Source organism: Caenorhabditis briggsae (genome assembly GCF_000004555.2).
Source record: "Caenorhabditis briggsae complete genome, chrX, whole genome shotgun sequence".
Classification (NCBI taxonomy): domain Eukaryota; kingdom Metazoa; phylum Nematoda; class Chromadorea; order Rhabditida; family Rhabditidae; genus Caenorhabditis; species Caenorhabditis briggsae.
This window is the reverse complement of record NC_013491.2, coordinates 5444838-5457613: the sequence shown is the minus strand read 5'-3', so window position 1 is coordinate 5457613 and position 12776 is coordinate 5444838. Positions and strand designations below refer to the sequence as shown.

Here is a 12776-nt window from a genome sequence, read left to right as displayed (position 1 = left end):
ATATCTATTTTTTATTATTTTTCAACAGATCTAAACAACATCATAAAAATATAAGGTGCCTTCTTCTTTCCTTTCTCTCTCGTTCTTTTCGAAAAAAAATGTATGTGTCTCTTGGTTCCTATCAAATTTGCCAATCAAATTAGCGCGGCTCGTTTCTCGACCATTGCACATCATTCCCGCCGTCCTTTTCTATGCTCTATTTTTCGCTGGAGCACTCTTTGAGGAAGAATACAAAATGCGCACTTCTCTTTACCCATTTCTCAGAAGTACAATTCAATATTCATTTAGATCTTAGGGACCCGCGTAGGCGCAATCAGAACTTTTTTTCCAAATAGCTACGTTCTGAATACAGTACCGATTGATATGATATCTAAAAACATAATTTTCAGTTTTTTTTCGGCCTTTTCCAGGGCTCGGTTGTCAAGTTTCCGATCACTTTGAAAATGCTAGAGGGTGTAAAATAGATCTGGATTGAAAACTTTGTATTTACAGAATTTTTTGAGAATTCCTAAATTTTTAGCTTTTTCCCGAATACTGAAAGACACCATTTCTTCCACGTTATTGGTACAAAACATTTTTTATCTAGGCTTGCTTTAGACTTTTGAAAAGTTTCATAGTCATTGTAAATCTGAGGATCGAGCTTCAGACAGACTCTTAAAAGTGGCTGAAAATTCACTGAAAAATGCGCCTTTCTATACCTTATTGAATGGTACTGTATGTGGACCATCATTTCTCAACTTTTCAAATTTCTAGTAAAGATAATTTCAGAGGACGCAATTTCCACTATTTTCAGCACTTGAAACTAATCTGGGAGGTTTTAGAAAATTCTTCTCTCCCAGTTTTGAGTAAAGACCGCCAATATTTACCCTGATTTCGAAATTCTGAAGTATGGGATAATCTCAGAAAGCTCTTTTTCCCTTTTTTTGAATTACTTTTGAAATTTAGCTCGCTTCTTCACTTTTTACAGTTTTTTTTGGCACAAGAATATGTTATGATTTTGTGCCATTTTAAAAGGCGCCGACCCAGTGAAGACCACCAATGTGCTCCTTTTGATTCTTTTGTCTGTATCTGTTTTTTGAGAAAAATATATTGCAATAAAAAATAATAGAATGTTACAGCGTTGAAATTCCTAGAAAATGGCACACAAAACGAGGAATAAAAGCTGTTTTTGCTTCCCAGGCTACCTTTTTTTTGAATTCTTAATTATGCTTTTGACCACGCCCATTGACTTCTATTCTACAAAATTAACCTCATAGTCAAAATAACAACTTTCTGCTTCCACCTGCCCCCCCCCCCTTCCCTCGACCCTTTTTTCAGGCAATTCGCTTGCACATAACTAACTTGAAATAATATTATTTTTCCTTACCTTCTCATAAATTCTAACCAGAAATCAGTATTCCTATAATATTCCAGAATCTTAATCAAATTTTGTTTTGTTTTGTTTTTTTCTTTTTCCCGGATTCCTTGGAATCTTTCATTCGCTGACAATTCTCGTATTCTTGGAATTCTTTTTCCTCTGTATCAATTTACAATGTTTGGCAGAGTTATGGAGGCCTCCGACAACTCGACGCTTATCAATCCGGTGGCTCCCACCTATCTCATCAGTGATTATATCGAAATCGCCTATTTGGGATTAGTTCTGTTGTTCGGTGTTCCAGCGAACGTAATCATTCTCAAAAAACTGATCGCAGAATGGAAAACGGCGAAACGGGATATGGTGAAAAGTGGATTCGTGTTGCTCAAAATCAACCTTAACATCACGGATCTGTTGATCTTGACCTACTCGCTTGGAAAACTGATCTGGCTTATCACCTACAGATGGGTCGGTGGCGACTATGCTTGCAGACTCTACCAAGTAAGACAGTTCTTTAAATGATGTGATCGGGGACTAAAACTTAGTATTCAGATGTTCTCCATGTTCTCTCTGTACAGCTCGTCCAACATCGTGATGTGTATCGCTTTGGATAGATTGAGAAATGTCATTTATGCTAATCAGATTCACACCAAGTCTAGCAAAGTGAGTTCTAATTTATTTTCACTTGTGGACCGTGTTTTTAGTTTGATTTTGTTGCTTGCGAACTTTTTGAAATTGAATACGAAATCAGGCACCGATTGTTTAGATTCTAGGAATATACAGTACTTTTGGGTCATAGCTCGGCTGTCAAATCTCCGATCACTTTGAAAATTTTGAAGGGTGTAACACAAACCTAGATTGAAAATATGGAATGAACAGAACTTTTGAAAATTCCCAGTTTTTAGATTTTTGGAGTTTTCTTTTAAAAAAATTTTTCGTGTTTTCAGTACCAACCAGCCAAAAAGGGATGTCTTTCATAAATCCGCAAATATCTGAAAAACTAGGGTCTTTCAAAAAGTTCTGTAAATGCAAATTTTTTAATCTTGGTATGTTTTGCACCTTGCATCACTTTCAAAGTGATAGGACGCTTAACAACCGAGCGCCAGACTCCTGTAAATGGTCAAAAATGCCGCAAATCCTGACGAATACGTTTTTGTACATCTTATTGACCAGTATTGTATATAGTACGGCAAAAACTGGAAAATCGAAATCACAATTGATTGACCGGTACTACAGTTCATTTTGAATCCTTTTTCGGTTTCCAAAAAAAAAACTTCAAGACATTGCAGGTGAGCCTTGTCCACTTCCTTGCCTGGACCTCATGGATAGCCGCGCTTCTGTGTAGTATTCCACAGTTCTTCTTTTTCCAAACAATTGAAGTCTCCCCCGACTTCATCCAGTGTACCGATGTCTGGCAGATCCGTCGCCATTTTGACATGGAGATTCGATATTTTTCAAACGACTCGTTTTTTCTCACCGAGACTTTTGAAAACCTCTACAACATTTTACACTTGGTAAGAGAATGGAATCACGAAAAGATAATTATAGGGAAAATTTCAGTTGATCGTGTTCTGGGGGCCATTCAGTGTTCTTGTCATTGCCTATTTCTACATCACCTCCAGACTAGTAAAATACTCGAAAAAGAAGCCAGGAGCACAAAATATCACCGGTCCACTGCCGACAGCAGCTGATGATTCTCCAAAAGGTGAGGAGAAAATAATGTAAACACGTCGATGCCTAATTTTACGTTTACATTTCAGATCTCATTGTTCATGTCAATGTGGAAGACGGGCTACTCAAAAAGGAAGGAAGCATTCTTAAGGTTGGGTTTTTTATATTAATTCAAAATATTCTCACCCTATTGTTGGCACTGGGTGGTGTGTTTTCTTTTCCATCTGCTTCTGAATAGCTAGCAAGAATAACAAAACTTGGGAGATACTGTAGTTGACTCAGAGATTTCGAATTTTTAATTGAAAATTCCAATTTTAGGTTGTCAAATGCTGTACCGAAAAGAAAAAGAAGTCACAGCGGAGAAATGATGGAAGTGAGTAGCTAATGACCTGATTTCACGAAAAAACAACTAAAAACTTTTGCAGAAGATTCAGCAACGTCCACCGCGTCGGCTCGTACGCCAATGTGGCGGAAACAAATGCGCAGCCGTGTGTTCCGAACCACAATGCTCGTCATCTTCACCCATTTCCTCTTCTGGTTCCCTTACAATGCACTTGGCGGAGTCAAATATATCAGCCAGGGATTGTTCGAGTGAGTTTCGGGAAGAAAGGATTACGCAAGGTTGTCAGAAGTCCTCCTGACAGGTTTACGAGTAGTCGTAAAACTCTCAAAAACACTCTTTTGTTCTGTCTCTTTTATTGGACTCGGTCAAAAAACCAACAGCTGAAAGTAGTCGAACCAACAAAAACAATTTTTCAGAGTCCTCAGCGCCAACGCCAACATCTTCAAAGATCTCCAAATTCTCATTACTCTCATCAACCCGTTCCTCTATGGATTTTCGTCCGGCAACTAATTAAATTATTTTTTCCTTTTTTTCTATATTCTTAGCGTTTATTTTTTCGAGTATCTGTTTTCGAGTATCTACTATGCAAGCCAGCGCTCTCACTACAACTCCAATTTTTTCGACATTTATTTGGACCTTCGATTATTTGGATTGAATTGCATTGTTTTAAAAACTTTCATATCTGTATGAATTTTTTTTGCGAGTCTAGGGAAATTAAGAAGATTATTATTCAGAACGTTCAGAATTTTTACCGTGAGGCATACCGTACTCCCTCTGTGAACCGTGAACCTTGAGCTCGATTATTTCGATTTCTGTGAAAGATATCAAAAATGTGTACCCTGATGAAATATTAGTGATATCACGATAAACAAATTATCAGTTGACAGCTTTCTGATATCTTTCACAAGAATCGAGATAATCGAGTTCAAAATTGACATTTGAAAGGCTCCTTTATTACAGGTTTTGCATTAAGCTAAAAGCAAATTCAATAAACACAAAGTTCTCATGTTTTAATGTAATACTAGAATTCGAAAAACTGGGAAATTACGCATTTTTTCCCGATACAGTACTATTGTTAAAATCAAGAATTCCAAATTCTTCAGCAAACAAAAATATCTTAATTGGGATTTTTAATGTTACACGAAATGTGAAACTTCCTTTTTTCTGAAGGAAATTTAAGAAATCAAAAATTACTCATTTCGATGTTTTCAAAAATCTGAAAACAGTAATGAAATTACACGCATAATGGGCCCATTACTCTTGTACCCATTACTTTTGTCTGGCCTAATTAAATGGACAAAACCAGTTTTGATGAGTCAACAGAACCGAGAGAATACTAAAATTCAAAATGACCGAATTCTCAGAGTCTTGAACTGAACGTTTTATGACTACAATTAAAGCGGTCTGCGGTACCGTATACCATAAGAACTCATAAAATGAGCGATAAATGCACTAGACAAGAAATTTATGAGTTTTATGAAATGAATCATCTCCAATGACATCATTTCGTTCGACCTTTTTTTTGAGAAAAAAAGGGAAAAAAGTTTTTTCGAAACAAAAGAAACAAGCCTAGAACGTCATTTGAGAGAGCAAGATGTGCACATTAACCCCAGCTATTATAGATGGATTATGAAAAACAAAAATCGCGGGAGGAGGATGAGCTCAAAATCCGAGGTGTTTGATCTACACAGCCGACGCCAGAATCCGTTTGGTTGAAATTTATATACGTAGTGGCGTCAACATGCAAATTAGTAAGCTGGGCAGGAAGGAGGGGTTGGTCTAAATCTGGACCTAGGAATCTAAACTCAATTCGCCGAAATTACTCCAAAAAACTTTTTTTCTGCTTTCCGCCGCCCGTCTACCCAATCTTTAGACAACCTCCAGGTTATTAAAACCGCCTACGAGACCCGGAAGCCTTTCGGCGGCATATTTCTTTTCCGTATTATGAGTTCTGAGTTCTGTACCTATTTTTTTTCTGCTGCATTTTTGCCGGTGGATGAGCAATAAACAGCCCGAGGTTATCTAATGACGAACAATGTAATTAGCACGATTAGATATCCAGCCGACGAAATTGTTCACCGCTTAAAGCTCCGCCCACTTTTCGAGTAGGAGGGGCCCACTTTTCGGATGCACTAGGGACAACGGAGAGTGTGTTCTCGTTGTCCATGACATTTTTTTCTCATTGTTTTATGTTTACATCTTGTGTTTTTATGTGTGCCTTCATGTGCCACGTATACACTTTGTGTTATTGTCCAACTATGCTTTCTGAACGTTTATTTTATGGGTCCCCATTTTTTTCTCTGGTTATGGTTCACTTGTTTTTTGGTGGGGTTCCAAGTCATTCTCTATTATTCCCTTTGTTTTGGAGTCTTTTGGTTTTTCACAATCAATTTAGAAGTCTGGTTTTTTAGCTTGAATCTGAATTTCTGAATCTCAGAGCGAATCATATTCTCACGGCGGTTCTAAGAATACCAGAAGATATAATCGAAGCACTTTTTCGAGTTTTTTGAAAATACTACTGTATTTTCTACCTAGCAGGTCGGCTCAGGGATGTTAGGAACAGCCTTCTGAATTACGAAGATTCCAAAAACCCATATCGTAATTTTTTTGAAAATCTATTTTTTCAGATTTGGAGATTTTTTGACTATGGCAAAAAATCCTAAATGTGGAAAATCAAATAATTCCTAAACTTCGGAAGTCTCAAAACACCAACTTTTCGAAATCAGAATATTTCGAAATTCCAAAATTTTTAAAACTGGAATGTTTTGACATTTCAAAATTCTGACTTTTCAAATTTGGAATATTCCGAAATTCGGATTTTTTTTTCAAAATCGGAATATTCCAAAATTCCGAAATTTTGAAATCGGACTATCTCGAATGTGCGAGATTCTAAATTTTTCAAAATCAGAACATCTAAAGATTCGGTATTCTGAATTTTTAAAGATTGAATATTCCGAAATTTCAAATTTTTGAACATTAGAATATCCCGAAAATCCGAAATTCTGTATTTTTTAAAATTGGAACAATCCGAGATTCCGAATTTTTCAAAATCAGAATATTTCGATGTTCCGAATCTTTGAAAATTTTGAAAATCGGAATATTCCGATATTCCAAGATTCTGAAATTTTGAAAATTGGAACATTTCCAATTTCCGGTTTTCTGCAAATTGGAATATCTCGAATGTGGAAAATTTAAATTTTTCAAGATCAGAATATCCGAAGATTTAGTATTCCGAATTCCTAAAAATCGGAATATTCCGAAATTCCGAAATTTCAAGTTTTTCAAAATAGGAATATTCCGAGTTTTTGAAGTTCTGAAATTTCAAAATTTTGAACATCAGAATATTCCGAAAATCCAAAATTCTGAATTTTCCAAAATTGGAAAATTCCGGAATTCCAAACTTTTCAATATAGGAATATTCCAAAACTTCGAAAATAGAATTTTCCGAAATCCCGAAAATTTCAAAATCGGGATATTCCATACTTCCAAAGTTCTAAAATTTTTCGGAATTTTCGACATCCCGAAAAATTTAAAAAGACCATTCCGAAAATCCCTGGGGTCGGCACCTCTAGGTAATAAGAAATTCCGTGCTCGTTTTTTTTTTGAAAATTCTCGTTTTCAAAAAAAATTTTTAAAACCAAGAAGCTTTGGAGGTAATATAAATGCACATGAGCAATCAGGGTTCTTCTCGAAACGCCCAGAAAAAAAATAATGGTGAACTTTAAAGCCATCGGGATGAAACTAAATGGCAATTATCGTGTTTTTCGCACCACTTATTGCCTTTCTGCTCTTATCACATTTGTTTTTATTCTAGAACCCCTTCTCGTTAATCCCATTACATTTAGCGGAAAATGGGAACGCAGAAGACAACATTTTTCAGGCTAATCCCCCTATCTCATTGTCTGTAGACATTTTTTCACCGTTTCTATATTGGATCTACGTTTCTAGACAGGATGACAAAGCGTACCACTGTTGTTAGAGATCATTTATTATGTGGTGTCTCTTTTTTACATCCTTCTCATTACTCTTCTTTTCATTTTTCATTTGCTCATGTGGTCCCTTATTGGTAGAAGCGCACAGGAAACCAGTTCATTTCCTTTTTCTTCTTTTGACCTTGAATAGTGAGTTTCTTTTCTGATTGAAAAGAATGGGCGGTTCCTTTTCTTTTCATTTTTCCTCGTTTCAGTCTTACTCGAGACGTTTTGCATTTTTCTAGCTCTATTATAAAGCTATGAGGATATATGTGTGGGGTGGAATTTAATTAGAAGGGCAAACAGAACCTTTCGCTTGGGAAAATTGCTGGAAGAGGAATTCAGTGAGGTGAATGATGTACAAAACAAAAAATATATAGAAAAAAATATCACGAGTAGTAAGAAACGGATTCCTGATTTTTTGGAATTTCAAAGAAAAATTTTGATAAGGAAATTTTCGTAAAGAAATTACTGTAGGCTAGATATTAAAAACTTTTGTTCCAAATTCAAAAAGTTGGGTGTGATCTGAAATTTCGATTTTTGAAAATTTAGAAAATTCAATATCGTATTTTTGGATAAATTCAAAGTTCCGATATTCAAAAGTTTAGAATATTCGGCTATATCAAAATACTGACTTTCACAACTTTGAATATTTGGAATATTGGAATATTCCGAAATTCGGATTTTTGGAAACTTATTGGTTTCGAATTCAAAAAGTTTTATTTTCGAATTTTGAGAATTGAAATATTTTGAAAACTCAAGTTTTGAGATTTTGGAATTCAAAATTCCTGAATTTTTGGTATTTTGAAAATCCGCTTTTTCTTGAGTTCCAAAACTTTTAGAATTTTCTGATATCTCATTTTCAAAAACTTATAATTACAGGAAATTCCGAATCTCAGATTTTTTTTTGAAATTGTTGAAAATTCTGGATTTCTTGGAAATTTTCGCATTTTTGAATTAGCAATTTCCCAAAAATTCATTTTCTAAAACTTTTAAGTTTGGAAATTCTGAAGTACTGAATCTCGAAAATTCGAAATATTTCATAACTCAAATAAAGCAATCGTTCAAACTCTATCCTAATGTCTTAACATTGTTAAAACCCTCTAGTTGTTTTTTCTGTAACAGCTCGGGTTTGGTATCTAACACCTAAATAAGCCTATCCATGTGATCCTTATCCCCCTCCCTTCCTATACCCCAAATTCTCAATTTATATGACTCAATTTTCAACACCACTAAACTACGTTTTGAATAGGAAAACATCATGATCCTAGATCCCGTGTGTCATGTTAAATGGTACAATTGTGCGGGGAAAAAAGCAATTTCCGGCACAATGAAACTATTTTCCCAACCTTTTATATATCCAACTTCCTTCTATCAAATTTTTCGAAAAGTAATTTCATAGACTTGACTAGCTGACGAAAAAAAACAGAATAACAAAACGAGCGGTCCTTCGGAGCCTAATGGAACAACATAGGTACGCCCAAAAATGCTTTTCGGTTATGATGAGTCACATGTTTATAGCCTCACACGCCGCATTTTGCAAAACTTTATTTTTTCAAGCTCGTCATGTTTTCCTTAGTCATAGAGACATAGACGGATTTACTCCTAAAGAGGCACACGAACGCCTAGTTGAATAAACGAGGATAAAAAAAATAAATTTTTTGCTTCCTAGTCCGTTTGAAAATTAAAAATTGCAAAAATATGGTCTCTAGATGAGTTCCCGTCATTTTTGCTCACTTTATTTCCAAGAACACTGGTCCTTCTTTCATTTTTTTTCTTTCTTTTTTCCTCCACAAAATGAGCAATGAACTTATTTTTAAGTGTGAGAGCTTCAAAAGTTCATTCCCATAATGCACGCAAATCAGATAAAGAAATTTTCGCTGAAAAATTTCCAGACTAGCCCGAGGAGCCCTTTTAGAATTCAACAATTTTTTAAGTAGATTTTCAATAGATTCCAATTAGCCGATAGGCGGTTTTCGACTTCTCCCATCTGAAAACAAACAACCGGTGACCTCTCTTTTTTCACGTCGTTTTTTTCAGCTTATTTTCTCTTCTCTCTTTCAGCCACTTGTATTACGTAGTCGGAATAAATGATGCCACTTAAGTTGTCATAAAGATTTAGCACATTCATAGTCAACGAATTAGAAATCACTTCCCCTCATCACATGATTTAGAGACAATTTAGAAGCAATTTTATAATTTTTTAAAAATATTTTTTTGGCTTCAGAGGATACTGGTGCTCCGTGGTCAATTTTTGTCAATCGAGTTACGCTGGCTTGCTCTCACGCTGTTTGCTTCTTGTAGTCGTTTTGGCTGTTATTCTCAGATTGCTTTTATTGACTGAAAATTTGAAGAGCTATTCATTAGATAAAGAATATCTCTTGATTTTTGAATATTTTCTAAAAATTGGGACGTATTTTCCTTATGAGACACGGTACCGGTCAATAAGATATACAAAACCGTATTTTTTAGTTAATTTCAAGCCATTTTGAATGTTTTCAAAAATCTGGAGCATGGATTCAAGGTTTTCCTGTGACTTTGACAATATTGAAGGTTATAAAACAGACCTAGAATGAAAACTTTGCATTTATTGAAATAATTTTTTCAAAAAATTGGATTTTTTTCAGAACGTGTTCTATCCGAAAACGCATTTCGAAACTCTGAAATTATGTTTTCAGTCTATTGACTTCATTGTACGTGAAGTTAGGATTTTTAGACTCTATTTTTTAAAAATTGCTTTATGAGCATCTTAGATTTTTCATATTCTTTTTACGCTGAAATAAAACATTCACTTCCTCATTTCTTCTTTTTTCATGAGAATCTTTTTTATTGGCTCTTTGAGCAGGAATTTTGAAACAAGAAGGGTGAAACCTTCTGTTTTTGTTTATTTTAAACTGATCCATAAGTATTCTAATGTTATTCCCAAGTACTAACTACTGTGTGTTCAACAAAACATCAAAAGTTCTGCCTCCCAGCTATGTTCGTAATGCTGAGAACGTATCAATTTCTAATTTTCCATTCCTTTCTTTTTTCCCTTTTTCATTTTCCTACAAGCCAGCCCTCTCCTACCATACATAAATTTACCTAGTTAGTGCATACAAACAAGTTTTCTCTGGACGTTGTTTGTGATTTTCGCCGTTCCAAGGGCGAAGGGAAAAATCAACACAAAGTGAGACAGGGGAATTGCAGCTGAATTTTGTTGAAAAGGAAATTGAGGGGGAGTTCGAGAATGACAAAGTCCGACGTCTTCCGAGTTGTTTTTCTTAAAGACAACAACAAAGAGGGGCACAGGAATCGTGGTTCGTTCTTGGAGCTAAGAATAACTACCCCTGAATCTTTGAATTCTCAATGCCCGGTGTTTTCTCAGTTTTCCGCCCATGATTTGACTTCGTAATTCTCTTTATTCCTATTCTTAGTTTTTTTCAGATGCTGGAGACATCCACTCGGATGTCTACAGTAATCCCGGACCGACTGTGGTCAGAGCTAACTGAGGCTTTAATTTTACTAATATTCGATGCAGCGTACATCCTAGTGGCAATTTTCATGATCTACAAGCTATGGAAACTGAATCGGTAAGTGAAGAAGTTGATATAGAATTTTGAAGAAAACATTTTCCAGAGTCAAGCAACCAATGACACCTAGTGGTCAATCGGGGACCAACAAATCATTTCTATTATTCAAGAAAAGTCTATTTGTCAGTGACTGCATGATTATGTGGGTGTACGCGTTTATCAAAGTGAGTTAGCCAACGTTTCAAAATTGAGTAAGTTGAGTTAATAATAAAAAATTATTGGTAAACCCCCTGATCTTATAAAGTGGGAAAACGAGAAAGGAACAGAGAAGCGAAAATTTGAGGATTCAAGAATGTCAAGAAACAGTAGCAAATTTCAGTTACATTGAAATCCAAGAAGATATCATATCAACCGTAAACTATGATCCTAATTATCTCGGTTTTTGTAAAAGATAAAAGAGGAATCAACTGATAAAGCATTTATCAGAATATCAAAAACACTTTGCCAGTTTAGAACTTTTTGAGTTGTACCTGTGGGCTCCCCGATGAAGGTGCCGCGCTTTTACCATCTGAGCTACAGTAGCGCAAGCTGAGACAGCCCAACGATAGGGTATAGGAAAACTGCACATTAGTCAGACGGTGCACTAGTCACTGTACACCGTCACAATACCGTACCTCGATTTTTTTGAAAATCTCAATTTTCAGGCTATCTGGCTGCTCCAATTTGAATGGAAATATGGTTCCGTGATGTGCAAACTCTATCGTTTTACATCTTCCGTTGCCTTCTTTTCCAACTCTAACATTGTTTGTGGAATCGCTCTGGATAGATATCTCTCTGTCTACAGTAACCACATTATTGGTAACGTCTCATGACCCCTCCCAACAAACAAAAAATCATCATTCAGGCGTTCGCCAACATGAACGAACCAAGAGATTATTGTATCTTGTCTGGATAATTGCCATAATCGCCGCGCTGCCTCAGCTGATCGTCTGGGAAACGTACCGTCCTAGTTCGGAAGATTGGGAGCAGTGTGTCACAGTGTTTGCAATTGAGATTCATGAGCTACCGGCAGAATCAGCGCGGCGGGATAAATTCAATTTCTATTCAATGTTATATGAGGCATATCATCAGTGTATGGCTTTCTGGCTCCCACTGAGCATCACATTCTGCTCGTACGCTCGTATGATGAGCCGGCTAATTCCATTTTGGCCATTCAGTGCGTTAAACTCATATGAAGATGAACGTCAGGAAACGTTAGTATTTTGAAAACCAGAATTTTTCGAAAACCAAACGATTTTCAGACTGTGCACAATATTCTGGGGCAAAATCACCGACCGGATTAGGACCTTCGTTTGTGTCACCATCTTCCGCCACAAAAGCCATGCTTCCCAGCAATCCGCAAGTGGTATGGAAACCTGATATCCATTTGTCAATAATTGTTCTCTTTTTTAGTCCCACTGGCTGGTACGACACGTCACCCGCCAACAACGGCGCTGCGGCGACAGCTAGGAACTACTGTATTCAAGAATGCGTGTGCCATTATTTTTGTTCACGTGGTTCTCTGGCTTCCATATAATATTCTGAGTTTGTCGAGGTATGTTGAACTGGAGCCAGAAAACTCATTTTTTATTATTATTCCAGATTCGTCAATGAAGGATTCTACGAATCGATATCTCAAAATGGGGGCAACCTGTTTGAACTTCTCATTCTTCTCAACTCATTCATAAACCCAATTCTGTACTCGGGTGGATCAAACACTGTACATCGTGTATAAACCCTTTAGCCCACAATATCTCAGACCCTCTAGATAAATTATGTATTATTATTTTGATGCATCCGTGATCTATGTCTTCCCCTATTTTTTCCGTCGGGACTTTTGGGTTTTGCTTCTCATTGTGACTTATTATGTTAATAATAAAATAGAT

The 12776-nt window shown here is 36.1% G+C and overlaps 2 protein-coding genes across 2 annotated transcripts; both read left to right on the top strand.

The window, feature by feature from the left end:
* Positions 1–1531: 1531 nt before the first annotated feature.
* On the top strand, positions 1532–3878 carry Cbr-gnrr-6 (the record flags this gene model as incomplete). Its single annotated transcript, XM_045239169.1, has 8 exons — positions 1532–1855; positions 1907–2017; positions 2644–2868; positions 2915–3059; positions 3115–3176; positions 3344–3398; positions 3451–3616; positions 3785–3878. The coding sequence occupies 8 exons, from the start codon at positions 1532–1534 to the stop codon at positions 3876–3878; spliced, it is 1182 nt and encodes a 393-aa protein (XP_045096195.1).
* A 6887-nt stretch (positions 3879–10765) lies between these two features.
* Cbr-gnrr-7 lies at positions 10766–12625 on the top strand (the record flags this gene model as incomplete). Its single annotated transcript, XM_045239168.1, has 7 exons — positions 10766–10911; positions 10958–11075; positions 11556–11709; positions 11756–12104; positions 12153–12256; positions 12304–12445; positions 12493–12625. The coding sequence occupies 7 exons, from the start codon at positions 10766–10768 to the stop codon at positions 12623–12625; spliced, it is 1146 nt and encodes a 381-aa protein (XP_045096194.1).
* Between the last annotated feature and the right edge of the window lie 151 nt (positions 12626–12776).